The sequence below is a fragment of the Tachyglossus aculeatus genome, chromosome X4 (genome assembly GCF_015852505.1).
Source record: "Tachyglossus aculeatus isolate mTacAcu1 chromosome X4, mTacAcu1.pri, whole genome shotgun sequence".
NCBI classification, from domain to species: Eukaryota; Metazoa; Chordata; class Mammalia; order Monotremata; family Tachyglossidae; genus Tachyglossus; species Tachyglossus aculeatus.
The window spans coordinates 12,911,482-12,929,752 of record NC_052098.1 but is presented as its reverse complement, the minus strand read 5'-3'; the positions used below and the strand labels follow the sequence as shown (position 1 = coordinate 12,929,752).

The window sequence follows — 18,271 nt, the reverse complement described above, 5'->3', positions numbered from 1 at the left end:
GTAAAGTGGGGATTCAATTCCTGTTCTCCTTCCACCCAGACTGTGAACCCCCTGTGGAACAGGGACTGTGTCCAACCTGAATATCTTCTATCTACCCCAGTGCTTAAAATAATGCTTGGCACATAGTAAGTGCTTAACAAATACCATAATTATTACTGAGTGCCGTGTCAGCAGAGAAAGTTCTCAACAGAAACCAAGACATGGTCCCATGTTGATTACTTCCTTTGAGTTGAACAGATTCATGTTAAATCAGATTTTCAACCAGGAGTCCAAAGTAGCAGGAGCAGTTTCTCTTACATGCTCTGGCTGCTGCTGCTGCTGCTCCTGTGAGTATATTTCTCTGGGTTGGTGGTGGAGTGGGGGTGGGGGGTGAGGTGGACTGGGCTGAGTGAGGAGGGGGAAAGCTTGAAATCACAGGGGTCCCATCTCTAAAAACTACTTTGAAACCCCACAGTGTAAGTAACTGAGCTCAAAATATAATCATTTTTGGTATAGTTATCCTGCTTAGAGCTAATCTCTCACTAAGTTTTTCTTTCATATTGTATTTTAAGCAAAGCATGTATTTTTCACAACTTCTTCCAGAGGGACCCATCCCCAAGGAAAGATGTAATTGAGTTTATTTTAATGCTATTTGATTTTACATCTCTTTTCAGGGTACTACATGTATATCGAGGCATCCAATATGGTATACGGACAAAAAGCGCGCCTGGCTTCAAAGTCCCTCCGCGGAGTCTCTGGAAAACACTGCTTGACCTTTTTCTATCACATGTATGGAGCTGGGACAGGATTATTGAATGTTTATTTGAAAATGGAAGGTTACAGCGGAGAGACCCTCTTATGGAGAAGGAGAGGAGAGCAGAGTATTAGCTGGCTAAGAGGATTCATAGAATATAATTGTGAGAAGCAACACCAGGTAAGCAAAAGAGGCTAAGGATCAAACTGTTCCTTAGGCCTTAGCTTGGTTTGGTTTCTACACGAAAGGTCATGAAAAATGTGATTTGAGAGCAACCAAGCCTCATGGTTCTGTTTAAACCAGATGTTTCTTCTGCTCCCTCTGGAAGTTCCTGGGAAGGGTCTTGAAACATTTCCTATGTCGGTCAGAGATGAATGCAGGATCACGTTGAAAAGCAACGTTCCAAATGTGGGACTATGAGTAGTGCAAAGAATGGACCTAATTAACCTGTACCTGTCCCAGTGCTTACTTAGAACGGTGTTTGACACATAGTAAGTGCTTAACAAGTACCAAAAAAAAAAAAGAACATAAGAGATATCATTGCTGTGTCCGAGCAGGGTTCCATCCTGTCCAGTATTTGCCCTCTAATGGTAGCCACAGGATATGTGGAGGAAGAATCCCGGTGATGCCCCTCTTGACATCCGTCCTAATGGTAATGGAAATAGCAGCTAAGACCCCTGATTTTCCCTCTAGACACCCAATATGGACCTATCCTCCAGAAATTTAGTCAACTCCCGTTCAATCTACTGACATTTTCAGCCCGCACACTTTTCTGAGGTAATAGCAGAGAAGCAGCATGGTGTAGTGGCTAGAGCATGGGCCTGGGAGTCAGAAGGACCTGGGATCTAATCCTGACTCTGCCACTTGTCTGCTGTGCGGCCTTGGGCAAGTCACTCCACTTCTCTGGGCCTCAGCTACCTCATCTGTAAAATGAGGATTAAGACTGTGAGCCTCATGTGGTACAAGGACTATCTGACCATATTCTCTTGTATCTACCCCAGAGCTTAGTAGTGTTTTCTACAAAGCAAACACTTCCCAAATGCCACAATAATAATTATTATTACTATTATTAATACTATTAACCACTTCCCATTTGAAGAGTATAAGAAAAACTTGACCCAAGAGGATGCCACAATGCCACTCAAAGGAGAGGAATGTTCTATTCTATGTTCTGGTCTTCTAGACTGTGAGCCCACTGTTGGGTAGGGACTGTCTCTATATGTTGCCACCTTGTACTTCCCAAGTGCTTAGTACAGTGCTCTGCACACAGTAAGCGCTCAATAAATACAATTGATTGATTCTATGTTTGAAATAGAAATAAGTGAAAGATAGGTGTACAATACAACAGAGTTTGTAGACACGTTCCCTGCCCACAAGGAACTTACAGTTTAGGGGTGGTGACGGACGTTAAAATAAATTATGGATATTTACACAAATGCTGAGGGGCTGAATATCATGTGCTTAAAGGATACAGATCCAAATTCATAGGCAATGCAGAAGGGAGAGGGAGTAGGGGAAATGAGGGCTTAGTTGGGGAAGGCCTCTTGGAGGAGATGTGATTTTAATAAGGTTTTGACGGTGGGGAGGGTGCTGGTCCATCAGATATGAAGGGAGAGAGAGTTCCAGGCCAGAAGGAAGACACGAACAAGGGGTCGGTAGCAAATAGATTAGATCGAGGTACATGTGATTTTAGCAAGACTTTGAAGGTGGGGAGAGTGATGTGCTCTGACATATATAAAGGGGCAGGAAGTTCCAGGACGGAGGGAAAATGTGGGCAAGGGGTCAGGGATGTGATAGACAAGATTGAGCTACAGTGAGTAGGCTGGAGTTTGAGGAGTAAAATGTGTGGGCTGGGTTGCAGTAGGAAATCAGTGAGCTAAGATAGGAGGGGGCAAGGTGATTGAGTGCTTTAAAGACAATGGTAAGGAGTTTCCGTTTGGGCATCCACTGGAAGTTCTTTAGGAGTGGGGAAACATGGACTGAATGATTTCTTTTTTTAAAATGATCCAAGCAGCAGAGTGAGTGAAGTATGGACTGGAATGAAGAGAGACTTGGAGGCTGATAAACTAATCAAGGCAGGAAAGGATAAGTGCTTGGATCAGTGTGGTAGCCATTTGGATGGAAAAGAAAGGGTGGATTTTAGAGATGATAATAATGCTAATGATGGTATTTTTAACCGCTTACTCTGTGTCAAGCACTGTTCTAAGCGCTGGGGTAGACATAAGGTAATCAGGTTGCCCCATGTGGGGCTCACAGTCTTCAACCCCCTTTTACAGATGAGGTAACTGAGGCACAGAGAAGTGAAGTGTCTTGCCCAAAGTCACACAGCTGATAAGTGGCGGAGCTGGGATTAGAACCCACAACCTCTGACTCCCAAGCCTGGACTTTTTTCACTAAGCCACGCTGCTTCTCTGTTGTGAAGTAGTTGTGAAGGTAGAACCAACAGTATTTGGTGACAGAGTACAGTACAGTTGGTAGTCACGATCCCTGCCCTCAAGGGCTTTACAATCTAGCAGATCTCCAAGGATCTCACAGAATCTCAAAGATGTCATCCTCAGCAGCATCTTCAAGAAGAAAGGTGAAAGATCAGATTGCAGTGATTCTCGAAGCTTCTCATCGCTCTCCATTGCCAGCAAGACCCTAGCCACAGTCATTCTAAATCAGCTCCTGAAGAATTTCAATTGACCAAACACTCTCGGACTCGTGTGGGGCAACGGATCACAGCGTGGCACAGGGGATGTGAGCTTTGTGGCATGTTAGGTAGAGTAAAAAATGCAGGGAGCAGCACTAAGACTTCCTTAGAGTTTTCAAAGCTGTAGGAAAGCATTTGACTCTGGAAATTGCAGGGAGTGCCCTGTCTGATCCATTTCCTCATCGCCAATAGATAAAGCAGGAACGCATAATTTACCTGGCCGGTCCTGTTCGGTCCATTCTACGGAGCCATCCTGGAGGATCAATCAGTCAATCAGTCATATTTATTGAGCGCCTAGTGTGTACTAAGCGCTTGGGAGAGTACAATAGAACAGAGTTGGTAAACCCGGTCCCTGCCCATAATGAGCTCACAGCCTAGAGGGGGAGACAGACATTAAGATAAATAAATTAAAGATATGTACATAAATGCTGTGAGACAATAAGAGGCCTTATTACTGTTTAAATAGATAAATACAGGTGTCCTTCATAGCTATTGATCTCAGACTTTAAGCATCAGATCACTCTGTGGATTAAAATGAGCACCTTTGGAAGCCGTGTAAATGATTTGATCTTTCTCCTTGTAGCTTTATTGCTGATACTGTGGTGTTTACAGTGAAAGCTTCAACATTTATAACAAGACAAGTGTACAGAGAACTGCCTCATTGAGGGACTTCATTCTAATTTGTCTATCAGTTTGAAAATGAGTATCGACAAGCCTGTAAAATTAGTTTCTATGAGAGGCCCTGAAATCTATATTGTATTTCAAAATAGACTGCGTCAGAGTTTTCTGTTTGTGGAGCAAACAACTTTCTAAGTTCAACCTGGATGATTTTACAGGTTGTTTTTGAAGCCATTCGTGGAATGTCAATTAGAAGTGATATTGCTATCGATGACATTACACTGCTGTCAGGACCCTGTACAGGTAAAATTCAATGTGTTTATTTTCTTAAATACTCTGAACAAATTGGATTGAATATGCTTTTCAAAGCCCTTTCAGACTGGTTATTGTAATGCAGCTTGTGTGTTTTTTCTCCATTAGAAGGGGATGAGAATGAACCATTTTCCACGTACCTGTTTTTCCTTTTACAGAGTTAGAAGATGCGGCCCAGCAATCATCAGGATTTTCTGAGGACTTGAATGAGATTGAGTACTAAGAAAAGATTTCTCAAAATGGATGGAGGGCCACATAAATAAAATGTATGAAATACTGCACAGCCTCATTCCCTTCGAAAAGAACAGAGGAATACTGGACTATATTAAATATTTCACAAAAAGCATTAGAAAGGATTTGGAGCACCCTACTTCCTCACTTCTGCAACATTATTGACTCAGGGCTTCTTAAACTGTTCTTGTTTATTTTGTTTTCCCCCTTGTGCCTATGACAACTGTAACTAGGTGTACAGGCTTTCCATTTTGCACAGATCATCCATTTTAATAATGTTTGATCTTACAAATGTGTGCGCTATTGTAAGTCTTTTGTTATGTGCACAGATAAAAATAACAAATGGACCCCAATCAAAATTCAATGTTGGGCTTGCTTAAATCTGCATTCAGTGAATGTTTTGTGTTGAACAGAAAGTGGATCTTGTTGCTGTGGTTTGTTGTGTAGTTGGATTTTTTTTTTTGGTAGTTTCAAGCATCACAGATATTTTTAAGTAAATATTATTAGGTATTAGTAATACCCTGCAGCTGAATGCAGTTTTTCATGTTAATTCCATTTGGGATCATTTTGTCTTTTACTGACTGTACTTTAAATGTTCCGTAAGAATGAAAGATAAGAAGATTGAGTCATAGTGTGGCTAAACTATTGTTAATACTATATTGCCATACACTGCTAACTGCCTATTTTTCTTACTTTAAAGAAGTCTTAAATAATCACATGGGTAGAGATTGCACTTTTTTTCCCCACTACAAGACTGTCATTCTGTTTATATACACATGTACACAAATGCTTTTATGTCTCTTCTAAAAAATTAAAATAATAATTATTGTGGTATTCATTAAGCACTTAACATGTGCCAAGCACTGTACTAAGTGGTGGGTAGATACAAGATAAGTGGGTCGAACACAGCCCCACATGGGACTCACAGTCCAAATAGGTGGTAGAACAGGTTGGAAACCCCAGTTTACAGATGAGAAAACTGAGGCCCAGAGAAGTTCAGTGACTTCCTCACACAGCAGGCAAGCGATAGAGCTGGGGTTAGAACCCAGGTCCTCAGACTTCCAGGCCTGTGCTATTTTCACTAGGCCATGCTGCTTCTCACAGATCCCAATAATAAACATTATTCATTTTGAAGAGAATTAATTCAAGAAATCTGACCGAACTGCTGTCTGCTATTTTGTTTTCAATTTTTAGAACAATGGAAAAGTGTTTGTATAGTATATGCTGAATTATCTAATAAAAATGTCATTTAAAATTTTTTTTGCATTTCTCCATATAAACAGTTGTGTTCATTAGCTCACTATATCCTGATCTAGATAAGATTTAGAATTTTCAAAATTAGTACCATTACAGTTCTGAATTGAATGAACGTATATTTCTAATTCCATGCTCAACAGAAACCTGGTTACAACATTTTTGTACCCATAAGAAAACATATTCAGAATGGATCTACATAAACAGATTATCTGGATAATTTAGATCTAAAAATATCCTTAGGCCTCAATTATCCTGTAATTTTAAATCAAAGAAAATGCACTTTCATCTCAACATCCCAGGTAAATGAAACCAAATGAATATTTAAGAGCTGAACTGCCTGGATAATTTGCATCTGTAGACCCAGACATGTCAATGATATAGTTTAATGAAACATTGTTTTAGAGAGCCTAATCTATCACTATTGACTCAATGAATCTATAACCTGATTTTACAAAGCAGGAGACTATCTAGATTGATTTTTGCTCTCTTGCAATACCCTTCTGGGACAAGCAATAGTCATTCTCTTTGTTTCAGAACTTCAGTTTACCTTTGGCCACCTAAAAAGTCATTTCTCCCTTTTGCACCATCACAATTGAGATTGACTGGTACACTCTGATCCAACCAACCAGGAACTAGAGGAAAGAAGTTGGCTTTGAAGGACGCATGCCCATGGAGTTTTCTTTCTGCTGTGTGAGGGGAAAAAAAGCTGTGCCAACTATGGGCAAAAAATAAACAAGACCAACACACCTGGTGCTGATTCCCAGGAGGAGGAAAGGAACGTGGCTCCGTTTCAATAAAATCAGAACATCGGTCTCTGGTGGATGCTGAACTGCCCATGAAGAAGAAAAGGGAACTTTTCAATGTCACTTTTGCCATGTAAGGATCAGAGGCCAATGAAGAGAGAAGGTTGCTTTGCCCCCAGACCCACAGAGTGATATATATGAAAAAGCCTCTGTGATGGAGGTGCAATGTGCATAGACAGCAGCCTGACCTAGTGGATAGAGCCCAGGCCTGGGAGTCAGAGGACCTGGGTTCTAATCCCGGCTCCGCCACTTGCCTGCTCTGTGACCTTGGACAAGTCACTTAACTTCTCGGTGCCTCAGTTCCCTCATCTGTAAATTGGGGGTTAAGACTTTGAGTACTACGTGGGACAGGGACTCTATCCAACCTGAGTATCTTGTATCTACTCCAGCACTTAGTACAGTGCCTGGCACCTAGTAAGCACTTAACAAATACCATAAAAAAGAGGCGTTTGGTTTGCTTTCCAATCCTGAGGAGAATCAGTCAATCACTGTACTAAGCGCTCGGGAGAGAACAATGCAAAAGAGTTGGTGGACATGTTCCCTGCCCACAAGGAGCTTACAGTCTAGAGAAGTTGTTGAACTTGGGTCTAACATGGCACCCGCCTTCCTCGCCTTCACCTCCCTCCTCCAGCCACAGCCCGCTGCCCTCACCCCTGCTTGGGCCTCTGCTGGCCCCAGGGGATTTATTTTTATGTTTGTTCTTTAGTTAAAAAGAAAACCAAGAATAGTTTTCATAGCCCCACTGATCTGGGCACTGGCTGCAGCTCTCCCCAGTCTCGGGGGCTGGAGCAGGGAGTGAGAGGAGGGCGGTTGACCCTGCCTCAGACTGCTGCTGGCCCTCGATTTATTTTTTTGTAGATTTTTTTTAATGAAAAGAAAATAAACACAAGGCTTCTCGTTTCATCTCCTCTGCCCTCCCTATGGAGAGAGGGAACTTGGGAAGCACGAATCCTCCCAAGCTCTCCTCACCCTACTGGGAAAGCCCAGCCCAGCCCCCTCCTGTCCTACAGTCCCAAGGTTGGCAGCGGTGGCAGCTCTCTCCCTGGCCTGTGCGGGAATCAGCCTGGGAAGATCAGCCAGGACTGAGGAGGAAAATGTGTTTTCCTGCTTCCCTCACTTCAGCCGCTGCTCAGAGCCCGGGGAAGATGAGCCAGAAGAGTGGAGGAAAGCGTGAGTGTCCCTATGGTCAGCCTGGGTTCCTTCCTCCTAAGGAGCTTCACGGAAAGTCTCGCCTTCCTCTTCCCTAGCGCTGCCCGCCCCTGCTCACAAGATCGGGCCACCTAGTAATTCAAACTATGAGATGGATCATTCAGTAGCCAATAAAAACCACCTGCTTGATAGATTATCTCCCGAGCTCTCCTCACCCTGCTGGGAAAGCCCAGCCTGGCCCCCTCCTGTCCTACAGTCCCAAGGGTGGCAGCGGTGGCAGCTCTCTCCCTGGCCTGTGCAGGAATCAGCCTGGGAAGATCAGCCAGGACTGAGGAGGGAAATGGTTTTCCTGTTTTCCTCACTTCAACCGCTGCTCAGAGCCCAGGGAAGATGAGCCAGAAGAGTGGAGAAAAGCGTGAGTGTCCCCATGGTCAGCTTGGGTTCCTTCCTCCTAAGGAGCTTCACGGAAAGTCTCGCCTTCCTCTTCCCTACTGCTGCCCGCCCCTGCTCACAAGATCAGGCCACCTAGTAATTCAAACTATGAGATGGATCATTCAGTAGCCAATAAAAACCACCTGCTTGATAGATCATCTTGAAGTGCTTAATACAGTGCTCTGCACAGAATAGGGCTCAATAAATCCCATCGATTGAAGGGTTTCGCCTGAATAAAGTTGCATAAAGCAAAATACTCCAGCCCGTCAGGCGATCATGAAGAAGTGTCTCTGATAACTCAAAGGAAGACATTAGCAAGTATAAATGGCGGTGAAAATGTTGTTATAGATGGGTAGGCCATGAGGGCAGAGATTGTGTCTACCAATGCTATTTTACTCTATTGAGAAGTAGCATGGCTCAGTGGAAAGAGCATGGGCTGTGGAGTCAAAGGTCAGGGGTTCAAATCCCAGCTCCACGAATTGTCAGCTGTGTGACTTTGGGCAAGTCACTTAACTTCTCTGTGCCTCAGTTACCTCATCTGTAAAATGGGAATTAAGACTGTGAGCCCCCCGTGGGACAACCTGATCACCTTGTAACCTCCCCAGTGCTTAGAACAGTGTTTTGCACATAGTAAGCGCTTAATAAATGCCATCATTAATGTTATTATTATTATTATTACTACTCTCCCAAGTGCTTAGTTCAGTGGGACAACAAATTCACCTCCTTCCTAACACCGTGGACCCCAAGAAACAGAAAACCAAGGAAACACTTAACACTTAACTTCAAGACCAAGAACACACTGGGCTGAGTCAGAGACCAAACATTTTGAATAGAAAAGGATGCAGCATGTTCAAGGAGGAACTTTCATTTGTGGAAAACCAACAGAAAAGAGAAATCATTGGATAAAATTAAGCAATGAACATCAATTATTGGCAGCGGTCATTTACACAAAGTCTTTGTTCAGGAAAACAAGTTAATGAAGGTGCAAGGCAGAGACTAATGAGCATTGGAGAGATGATAACCTGACATTATGTTGAGGTTCATTAACACGGCCACTCATCATCAATCCTTAGGAAATGTTCTACGTCAAGGCTGCTATTGTTATTTCAAAGTGAAATGACGAATACATGGATGTTTGGAATTTCCTTTCGAATGGATAATTCAATTTCAATTAGTCTGAATGGTACTTCACATGACCAGAAAATAAATATGGATACTCCTCAAAATGGATGACCCCACTCTGTTCTTTTCTATTTCTAAAAAGCACAGCCAAGTTCAGTTCCATCCCTTGGAATGACGGAGTCTCCCGAAGAAAGCGATGGATAAACCTTTGGGATTGAGAACCTGTGCCAGGAATCGACTATCAGTGCTAGTGGTTTGCACAGTGTGTCCCTCACACTCCTTCATTTTCACCAGTCATATTCCCACTAGGATGTGCAGTGCGGTGAGTGAGTTAGGCAGGTGGGGCTGTAGGTCAATAATAATAATAATAATGATTATGGTATTTGTTAAGCACTTATTATGTGCCAAGCACTGTATTAAGCTTTGGGGTAGATACAAGATTATCAGGTTGTCCCACGTGGGGCTCAGTCTTAATCCCCATTTTACAGATGAGCTAACTGAGGCACAGAGAAGTGTAGTGACTTGCCCAAGGTCACACAGCAGACAAGTGGCGGAAGGTTGTCATGAAGGGCAGGCAAAAGGTTTTTAGAGATGAGCCAACTGGGGTAGGACAAGAAGAAGGAGTCGGGGATTGCCATAATTCACTATGTGCCTATTGTATGTAGCACTCGGGAGAGTGCAATGTAAGAGACACAGTCTCAAGTGGCCTCTTACCTCTCTCTTCCTTTTCCCCTCTTTTCCTTCTCCTTTTTTCTTCTTTTCTTTGTTCTTCTGCTCTCCTTATCGCCACATTAAATTATCTGCATAATGACCCCTCCCCAGTTTTGGGTTCCAAAAATTTTGCCCAAAAGTGTGGCTACAGTATTATTCATTCATTCAATCAATCGTATTTGTTGAGTGCTTACTGTGTGCAAAGCATAAACTGTAAATTCCTTGAGGACAAGGACCGCATCTTTTATATTGATTCCCAAGCACCTTGTTCAGTCCTCTGCACCCAGCAGGCACTCAATAAATGCAGTTGATGATGTTCAGGATGGCGTTATGTCTGAAAACTCCCTTTCCCTCTGCCTCCCACCTCTTCCTCATTCTCCACCTTGTCCTTCTCCTCCTCTTCATTCTTTTCCTTCTTCTCCACCTCCCCCACCTCCTCTTGTTCTCCTCCTCCTCCTCCTTTTCCTTCACCTCCCTCCTTTCCCCAAGCTGAAGTCCACTTACTACAAGCCATCCCTATAGAAAGGCTGGAGAGGAAAACACATTCAGAACCAAATTCAGAAAATTAACATAATGACAACTTTGGCTGAAAATTTTGAAGTGAGCCTTACTCCAAGCATCTGTCGCTTCAAGAACAAACAGTTGAGTAGGTGGATTCTTCAGGAATATCTTTCGCTAAAGTTAGAGACTCCAAACGAAAGGTAGGACAACCTCCACCATCATTCTGGAGAACTATCTTGCTGCAGTAATATGTTATTTTGTAGTTTGATATATTTTACATCTTTAAAATGCTTTTCAAAATGCCTACCTAAATTGACCCCTCCATCTGTGACACTGATAGTAGGGATTAGAGGTGGGAAATAAACCACAGAGGTCCTTTTCAGACCTGCAGTGAGAAAGATGAATAGAGGAATATGTTTGCCTTTTATTTTCAAAGTAGTCTTGCACACATTCATTGCCTGAACCTAACACCAGTTCTGTGTGGTCGATAGATGCAATCAATAATCATGCCTATTTTAAAAATGTAGAAACTGAGGCAGGCTGGCTGACCTGTCCAAGGTCCCAGAAACCATAATTATCAGAACTGAGGCTAGTAGTAGCAACAATAGGATTTGCTGAAAGCTTACTATATGCTGAAAACTGTACTATGTCCTGGGAGAAATACAAAATAAACCAATTCAGACCTGGTCCCTGTCTCAAAAGTGCTCACAATCTAGGGGCGGGAAGACAGTTACAAAATAAAGAGAAATAAAGTATAGACATCAAGTGACAGACAATGGGAGCATTTCAAATACCGGAATTGATAAGAAAAAGAAGAGATTGGAAGAAAAACTGATAACAGTTCTCTGAGGGGGTAGTCGTACTGCCGAGAAGCAGCATAGCCTAAGTGGAAAGAGCATGGGCCAGGGAGTCAGAGGACCTGGTTTCTAATCCAGACTCTGCCACTTGTCTGCTGTGTGACCTTGGGCAAGTCATTTCACTTTTCTGTGCCTCAGTTTCCTCCTCGGTGAAATGGGGATTAAATGGCCTGTTCTGCCTCCTACTTAGACTGTGAGTACCATGTGGGACACGGACAAGGTTTGATCTAATTACAAATTGTATCTACTATCCCAGTGTTTAGTACAGCGCTCGGCACAAAGCAAATGCTTAATAAATACCACAATTATGATTATTAGTATGTTCCTAGCTCCAGGGAACATATGTGGTTTCCAGAGTGTAACAGCCCAGTCAGTGTTTCAACAATTTTAAAGGCAGACAAGTTGAATGTAAGTTCTGGCTGTTTCTGGCCTCTGTCTCCTGTGGGGAAGGCGGGGTCCATACTAAACTACAGCTGAAGTCTCCTGCTTTCTAATTCTCTACTCAAAAGAATCTGGTCTATTATCTATATTTATCTGAAACTATAGCATTAGACTCATAGAGCAAGAGAAAGAACGTAATGCAGCTTCCAGTGGCTTCTTCACTGTCCTCCTTTGTGTCTCTGATGGAGAAATTTCTGAGCCCGAAAATGTGACAAAATAAAACTTAATCTATAACCATGGTTTTCAATAAACCTTCTTTAAAAAGTTTTCCCTTTCTTAAGATCAGTGAAATTTCCTGATATTGTAGGTCTGGGGAGGCATTAATAAAACCACATTATTGACTTCCAGTAGCGAGTTGCTGAATCGAACCTAAGTAAATATCGCTCACTTTTTCAGCAAGTTTGATCTTGAACCAAGGCTCACTTCCCCTTCCAGGTAAGTAAGGAGAACTTCCTCTGGCTCATTCCCATATTCTTCCCTGTCACCCTGATGTCTGTCCAAGTGAAGAGGTGAATCAGCTGGCTACCTCTGGCTGCCACCAGCTGGCTGCGGTCAAGCCCCCAGAAGAACCTTAGGCGGGTTCGGTGGTAGGCCTATGGGTGGCACCTAGTGTTTGGTTTGTTTGCCGAGTTCAGGTGAGGTGACCAAATGGTCCAATTTGGGGAGACAGGACAGTCACACATTTAGGCAGGACCATCATTAGCGCTTTAGGCCAGGGTGACATGACAGAACCCCTCTGCTGCGGTCATGATGGTGGTGGCCGCAATAGCTCCATTTGCAGCCACCTTGTAGAAGGAGCAGTAATTGTCTGTAGTAATCATCATCAATTGTATTTATTGAGCGCTTACTATGTGCAGAGCACTGTACTAAGCACTAAGTACTAATGCCAGCAGTGATTCCCCCCTCCCCTGCCTCCTCCTGCCACCACAACTGAACTGGCCCATCTGGACTGCTGATGGAAGTTTCCGCTCCAGCCAGAAACATATCTGGCCATGTCATGACTTGGAGAGCTGTGATTGCAGCCCATAGCAGCGCTGGTAGGCAGTGCCATCCCTAATGTTCCCCTCCCGAAATTGAACCCACAAAAGCCACAACCTACCCCAGCATAGTTAAACAAAAAAAATGAACCAATATGCTAGGAGGTCCAAAGCAATGTGATTTACTGGATACAAATGCACCAGGCCACCCCACAGACAAACCAACCAATGGTTCCCATCCATTAATAATTGTGGCATTTGTTAAGCGCTATGTGCTAAGCACTGTACTGAGTGCTGGGGTAGATACAAGGTAATTGGGTTGGACAGAGTCCCTGTCCCACGTGGGGCTCACAGCCCTAATCCCCATTTTACAGATGTGGCAACTGAGGCCCAGAGAAATGAATTGACTTGCCCAAGGTCACACAGCAGACAAGTGGCGGAGCTGGGAGTAGAACCCAGGTCCTTTTGACTCCCAGGCCTGCGATCTATCCACTAGGCCACACTGCTTCTTACTAGAGTAGAGCTCAGCAGAGCAGAACAAAGATTACTGTTCAACAGGCTTCTTTCACCCCTGCCAACATCCCTCATTCCTCCCAGGGTAGGCTTTTTTGCCTCTGACATGTTTCAGAGTTGCTGGTGTAATAACTGTGGTATTTGTTAAGTGCTTACTATGTGCCAAGCACTGTACTAAGCCTGAGGTAAGCCCCCCTCTAGACTGTAAGGCCCCCTGCCTCGACTGTAAGCTCCTTATGGGCAGCGACTGCGTCTGTTATATTGTTATATTGTACTCTCCCAAGCATCTATTACCGTGCTCTGCAGCAGGTCCATGATAAAGCCGGGATTAGAACCCAGGTCCTCTGACTCCCAGACCCATGCTCTTTCTACTAGGCTTTGACGCTTCCCTATGGTATGATTTCATTTTCCCCCCTCCCTCTCTTCATGGATTCAATCAATTAATCAATCAATGGTATTTTTCAGCCATATCAGGAATAGGTGATGAGATCCTTTGATCCTGGAGTCTTTGAGGTTAAGCTGAAGCTACTTTCTCTTTTCACCTGCTCTGGTTGTTGCTGCTGCTCTCCACTTCATTGTAAGGATGACATGGGTGGAGTGTGCGTGTGTGTGTGTGTGTGTGTGTGTGTGTGTGTGTGTGTAGGGATCTTGGGTGGGTGGTCTAGGTAAGAAAGAGCTGAGTGCATGGGGTAGTGAAGGGGTCGGAGTGATACTTCAGGTCCCTCAGGTGAAACCTTGAACCATAGGGGTTGTTGCTGTCTTCTTGTCTTATGCTATCGAGTCATATCCGACCCATAGCGACACATCTCTCCCAGAACGCCCCACTTCCATCTGCAATCATTCTAAAATAGACAGTAGGTGGGAAGGAAGTGATTCTTCTGCCCCACAAGGAAAAGCCCCATTGAGCAGGCCAGGGGAGTTTTAAGAGAGCTCAGTTTCCACACTTATACAGAGAGAAGTATTGAGCAGGCCTTTGTAAGTTCCCCGGGGCCCACTCATATGTTCTGCACATCGTCGGCCACTCATCCTGATTTATGATGATGATGATGATGATACCTGACTCCCAATCCAATCCTCCTGCATAAAATTATCCTGCCCCATATTACATATTGAGAGTTTTATTCCCGTAGCATTTTTTCAGAGTTGCTGATATTTTCAACAAGTGCATTTCCAAAGGCTTTTCTGTCCTAGACAGATTGCTCATTTTCGTTTCCAGCCTTTACCTAAAGGACTGTGAGTTTATACTGCCATCTTTAGGATAAAACAGTAATGCTCTCCCTTCCATAAGCTTTTCATCCCCTCCCCTTCATTATTATTCAATACTCAGTACAATGAAGTCAGCCTTGCAGGTAATTTTGAAAAATAATTAGGCCTGCAAAAAATTCTATATGACTTCAAATTTCCATTGCCCACCCACACCTGCCAACAGTTTTATCCCCTCATCCAGCACTTAGAACAGTGCTTGGCACATAGCAAGTGCTTAACAAATACCATCATTATTATTATCATTATTATTGCCATTATGAATAGAGAAATTAAGTAGCATCATGACTACCTACTCTATTGGACTGGACTCTTCCAAGCACTTAGTACAGTGCTCTGTATTCAGTAAATACTCAATAAATGCCAATGATTGTTGAAGTACTGAATAAATACAGTAGTTTCTACATAGGCAGAAATGATGTAAGAAACAGTTTCTTTTATCTTTGAATGGTACACTATTTCATATCAATCAGTAGTGTTGATTGGACACCTACTGTGTGCAGAGTGCTGTAGTAAATGCTTGAGAGAGTACAATAGAATAAGAAGACATGGTTCCTGTCATAAATATTAGAGGAAAAATTAGAGGAATTTATATCTGAGGCTCTTTGTGCTCATCTGGAATAAAGAATGATAGGATATAAAATTATTATTTAGAACAAGCTATATTTACAGGGTAGTAATTAAAAATAACATTAATATATGAATTACATTTTTTAACATTTGCATTCAAATTTACAAGCTATGAGCTATGAGTTATTTACGTGCTGTCCAATGCCCATACAATTTTAAGGGGAAAAAATGGAAAGTAAAAGTATGTCACAAATATGACTGAGGGACTGGTGTTTCCCAAACTTAACCTTTTCTCCCCAAAATAGTAACAATGGCAATCTTGTCTTGTCTTATGCCGTCAAGTCGTTTCTGATCCATAGAGACATCATGGACACGTCTCTCCCAGAATGCCCCCGCTCTCCATCTGCAATCGTTCTGGTAGTGTATCCGTAGAGTTCTCTTGGTAAAAATACAGAATTGGTTTACAATTGCCACCTTCTGCACAGTAAACTCGAGTCTCTACTCTCATTTCTCTCCCATGCTGCTGCTGCCCAGCACAGGTGAGTTTTGACTTGTAGCAGATTGCCTTCCACTCGCTAGTCACTGCCCAAGCTAGGAATGGAATGGGTAGGCCTCTGCTTGACTCTCCCTCTCATAGCCGAGGCTGGTAGAGTACTGGAAACTATCTAGGTGTGACTCTGAGAGAGGTAACAATAGTTGAGAAGCAGCGTGGCATAGTGGAAAGGGCACAGGCTTGGGAGTCAGAGGTTGTGGGTTCTAAACCCGGCTCTGCCACTGACCAGCTGTGTGACTTTGGGCAAGTCACTTGACTTCTCTGTGTCTCAGCTCCCTCATCTGTAAAATGGGGATTAAGACTGTGAGCCCCATGTGGGACAACCTAATTACCTTGTATCTACTCCAGTGCTTAGAACAGTGCTTGGCACATAGTAAGCGCTTAAAAAATGCCATCATTATTAATAGTAATACTACTACTACTAATAATAGCACTATAACTCAAGCACTTACTATGTACCAAGCACTGTATTAAGCACTGGGTTAGATACAAGATATCAGGTCAGACACAGTCCCTGTCCCACATGGGGCTCACAGGCTACATGGGGGGAGAACAGGTACTGAATCCCCATTTTACATAAGAGGAAACCGAGGTACAAAGGAGTGAGATGACTTGCCTAAGGTCACACAGCAGGTAAATGGCAGAGCCAATATTAGAATTCAGGTGATCTGAATCCCAGGCCTGTGTTCATTCCAATAGGCCATGCTGCTTCTCTAAAAATTTAAAATCCAGAGTTTGGATGTCAGAATATAATTGATGATATCTCATTACAAAAACAAACCAAAAACCACACAGGAATAGCTACAGTTTTGTATTACTGACTAGGGATGACTATGTAAATTGTACATAATATGGTAACTCTCTCCTTTATTATTGCATATTGCAGATTTAAAATCTCATTCTCCAAATTATGACCCATTGGCCAAAAGATTTATCATGGCTCTGATGTGTTCTCATCCTTTCCCTGACTTTGTTTTCTCCCTATCTTCTGTACCCTTCTAGGGTAGGAGATTATGGGTCAATGATAGCAGGTGGGTGAGAAGAAAGAAAGAAGAGAAAAATCAAGAAATACTTTCACCTTGAAAATTACCTGTGAAGAAACTGCCCAGTTTAGGATGGTTCCGAATATACAAATCAGAACACTGAGCACCGTAGGTGATCTTGGCTAATCCCCTGGGACAGTGGAATAACTAAACCATTCCGTCTCCACATGGAAACTCCATAACGTCCCTTGGAAGTCTATTCCAATAATTTCTTCACACTCACAATGAAAGCATTCTTTATAATATCGAATTGAACTCTCTCCTGCTTCAATTTAAACACATTTTCTTTCATTTGTCCAACCTGATTAACTTGCATATCTACTCCAGCGCTCAGAACAGCGCTTGACGCAGTAAGTGCTTAACAAATATAATAACTATGATCTGTGGAAATGGAGGACAAATGGGGTTACGGCCTCATAAAAACTTTTCCTATATTTGAAGACAGTATTGTTACTTAGGTTGTGAGCCCTCATGGGGGGCTGCAGAGCACGGGCTTGGGAGTCCGAGGACGTGGGTTCTAATTCCGGCTCCGCCACTTGTCTGCTATGTGACCTTGGGCAAATCACTTAACTTCTTTGTGCCTCAGTTACCTCATCTGTAAAATGGGGATGAAGACTGTGAGCCCCACGTGGGGCAACCAGATTACCTTGCATCTACTCTGGTGCTTAGAGCAGTGCTTGGCATATAGTAATACTATATTGTAATAGTACAGTAATAGTATAGAAATATAGTAATAATAGAGAAGCAGCGTGGTTCAGTGGAAAGAGCCTGGGTTTGGGAGCCAGAGGTCATGGATTCTAATCCCAGCTCTGCCACTTGTCAGCTGTGTGACTTTGGGCAAGTCACTTAACTTCTCTGGGCCTCAATTACCTCATCTGTAAAATGGGGATTAAGACTGTGAGCCCCAGGTGGGACAACCTGATCACCTTGTATCCCCCCCAGCGCTTAGAACAGTGCTTCGCACATAGCGCTTAACAAATGCCATCATTGTTATTAATACCATAATTATTATAAAACAAGCAGACTGAGGAAAGTGTCGGGGGGTGGGTTGGTATAAGGGTGGGGGTTAGGAGAGTGAAAGAGACAGGGGGCAAGCGATTTTAGTAGTTAGGATAGTGTTCCACACTTGGACCTTTGTGCCTAGGAGCAGAAGGGTTGTTAGAGAATCCAGAAGAAGCATAATAACTTGGGACAGGTAGAGAGAGGGTCCAGAGACTGTAGGTCTCTGTGCTAGCAGAGGACAGATTTGGGGAGTGAAGGGATGTGGTTGAGGTAGCAGGTCAGAAGGTTATAGACAGAGAATGGAATTTCAGAGTTGGTAAAGGTGAGGTCCAGGATGGGACCATGTGGATGTGTAGCTGATGTGAGGTGACACTGGAGGTCAGCAAAATTGAGTGCAGCGTGGAAGTGTTTCAGCAGGATCAACTATGTAGATGTTGAAGTCCGCAAGGATCAGTGTGCCATGAGTAGGTGAGAGGGGCATCCAATTCTTG

General features: G+C 43.2%; 1 protein-coding gene and 1 non-coding gene across 3 annotated transcripts in view; one reads left to right on the top strand and one right to left on the bottom strand.

Moving 5' to 3' along the window:
• MAMDC2 (MAM domain containing 2) overlaps window positions 1-5,449 on the top strand; it is a 136,972-nt gene extending 131,523 nt beyond the window's left edge. Inside the window, exons 12-14 of one of the 2 annotated variants that reach the window (XM_038769756.1) lie at window positions 654-913; window positions 4,262-4,346; window positions 4,514-5,449. In XM_038769756.1, the coding sequence (XP_038625684.1) occupies window positions 654-913; window positions 4,262-4,346; window positions 4,514-4,578 (410 nt within the window). In that variant the 3' untranslated portion in view covers window positions 4,579-5,449. Of the gene's footprint in view, window positions 1-653; window positions 914-4,261; window positions 4,347-4,513 lie in introns of those variants that run through there. The other variant, XM_038769757.1, reaches the window with a different exon arrangement.
• A 10,282-nt stretch (window positions 5,450-15,731) lies between these two features.
• On the bottom strand, window positions 15,732-15,869 carry LOC119948537. Its single transcript, XR_005456927.1, has one exon. It is a non-coding gene; the product is annotated as a small nucleolar RNA SNORA7 (small nucleolar RNA).
• Between the last annotated feature and the right edge of the window lie 2,402 nt (window positions 15,870-18,271).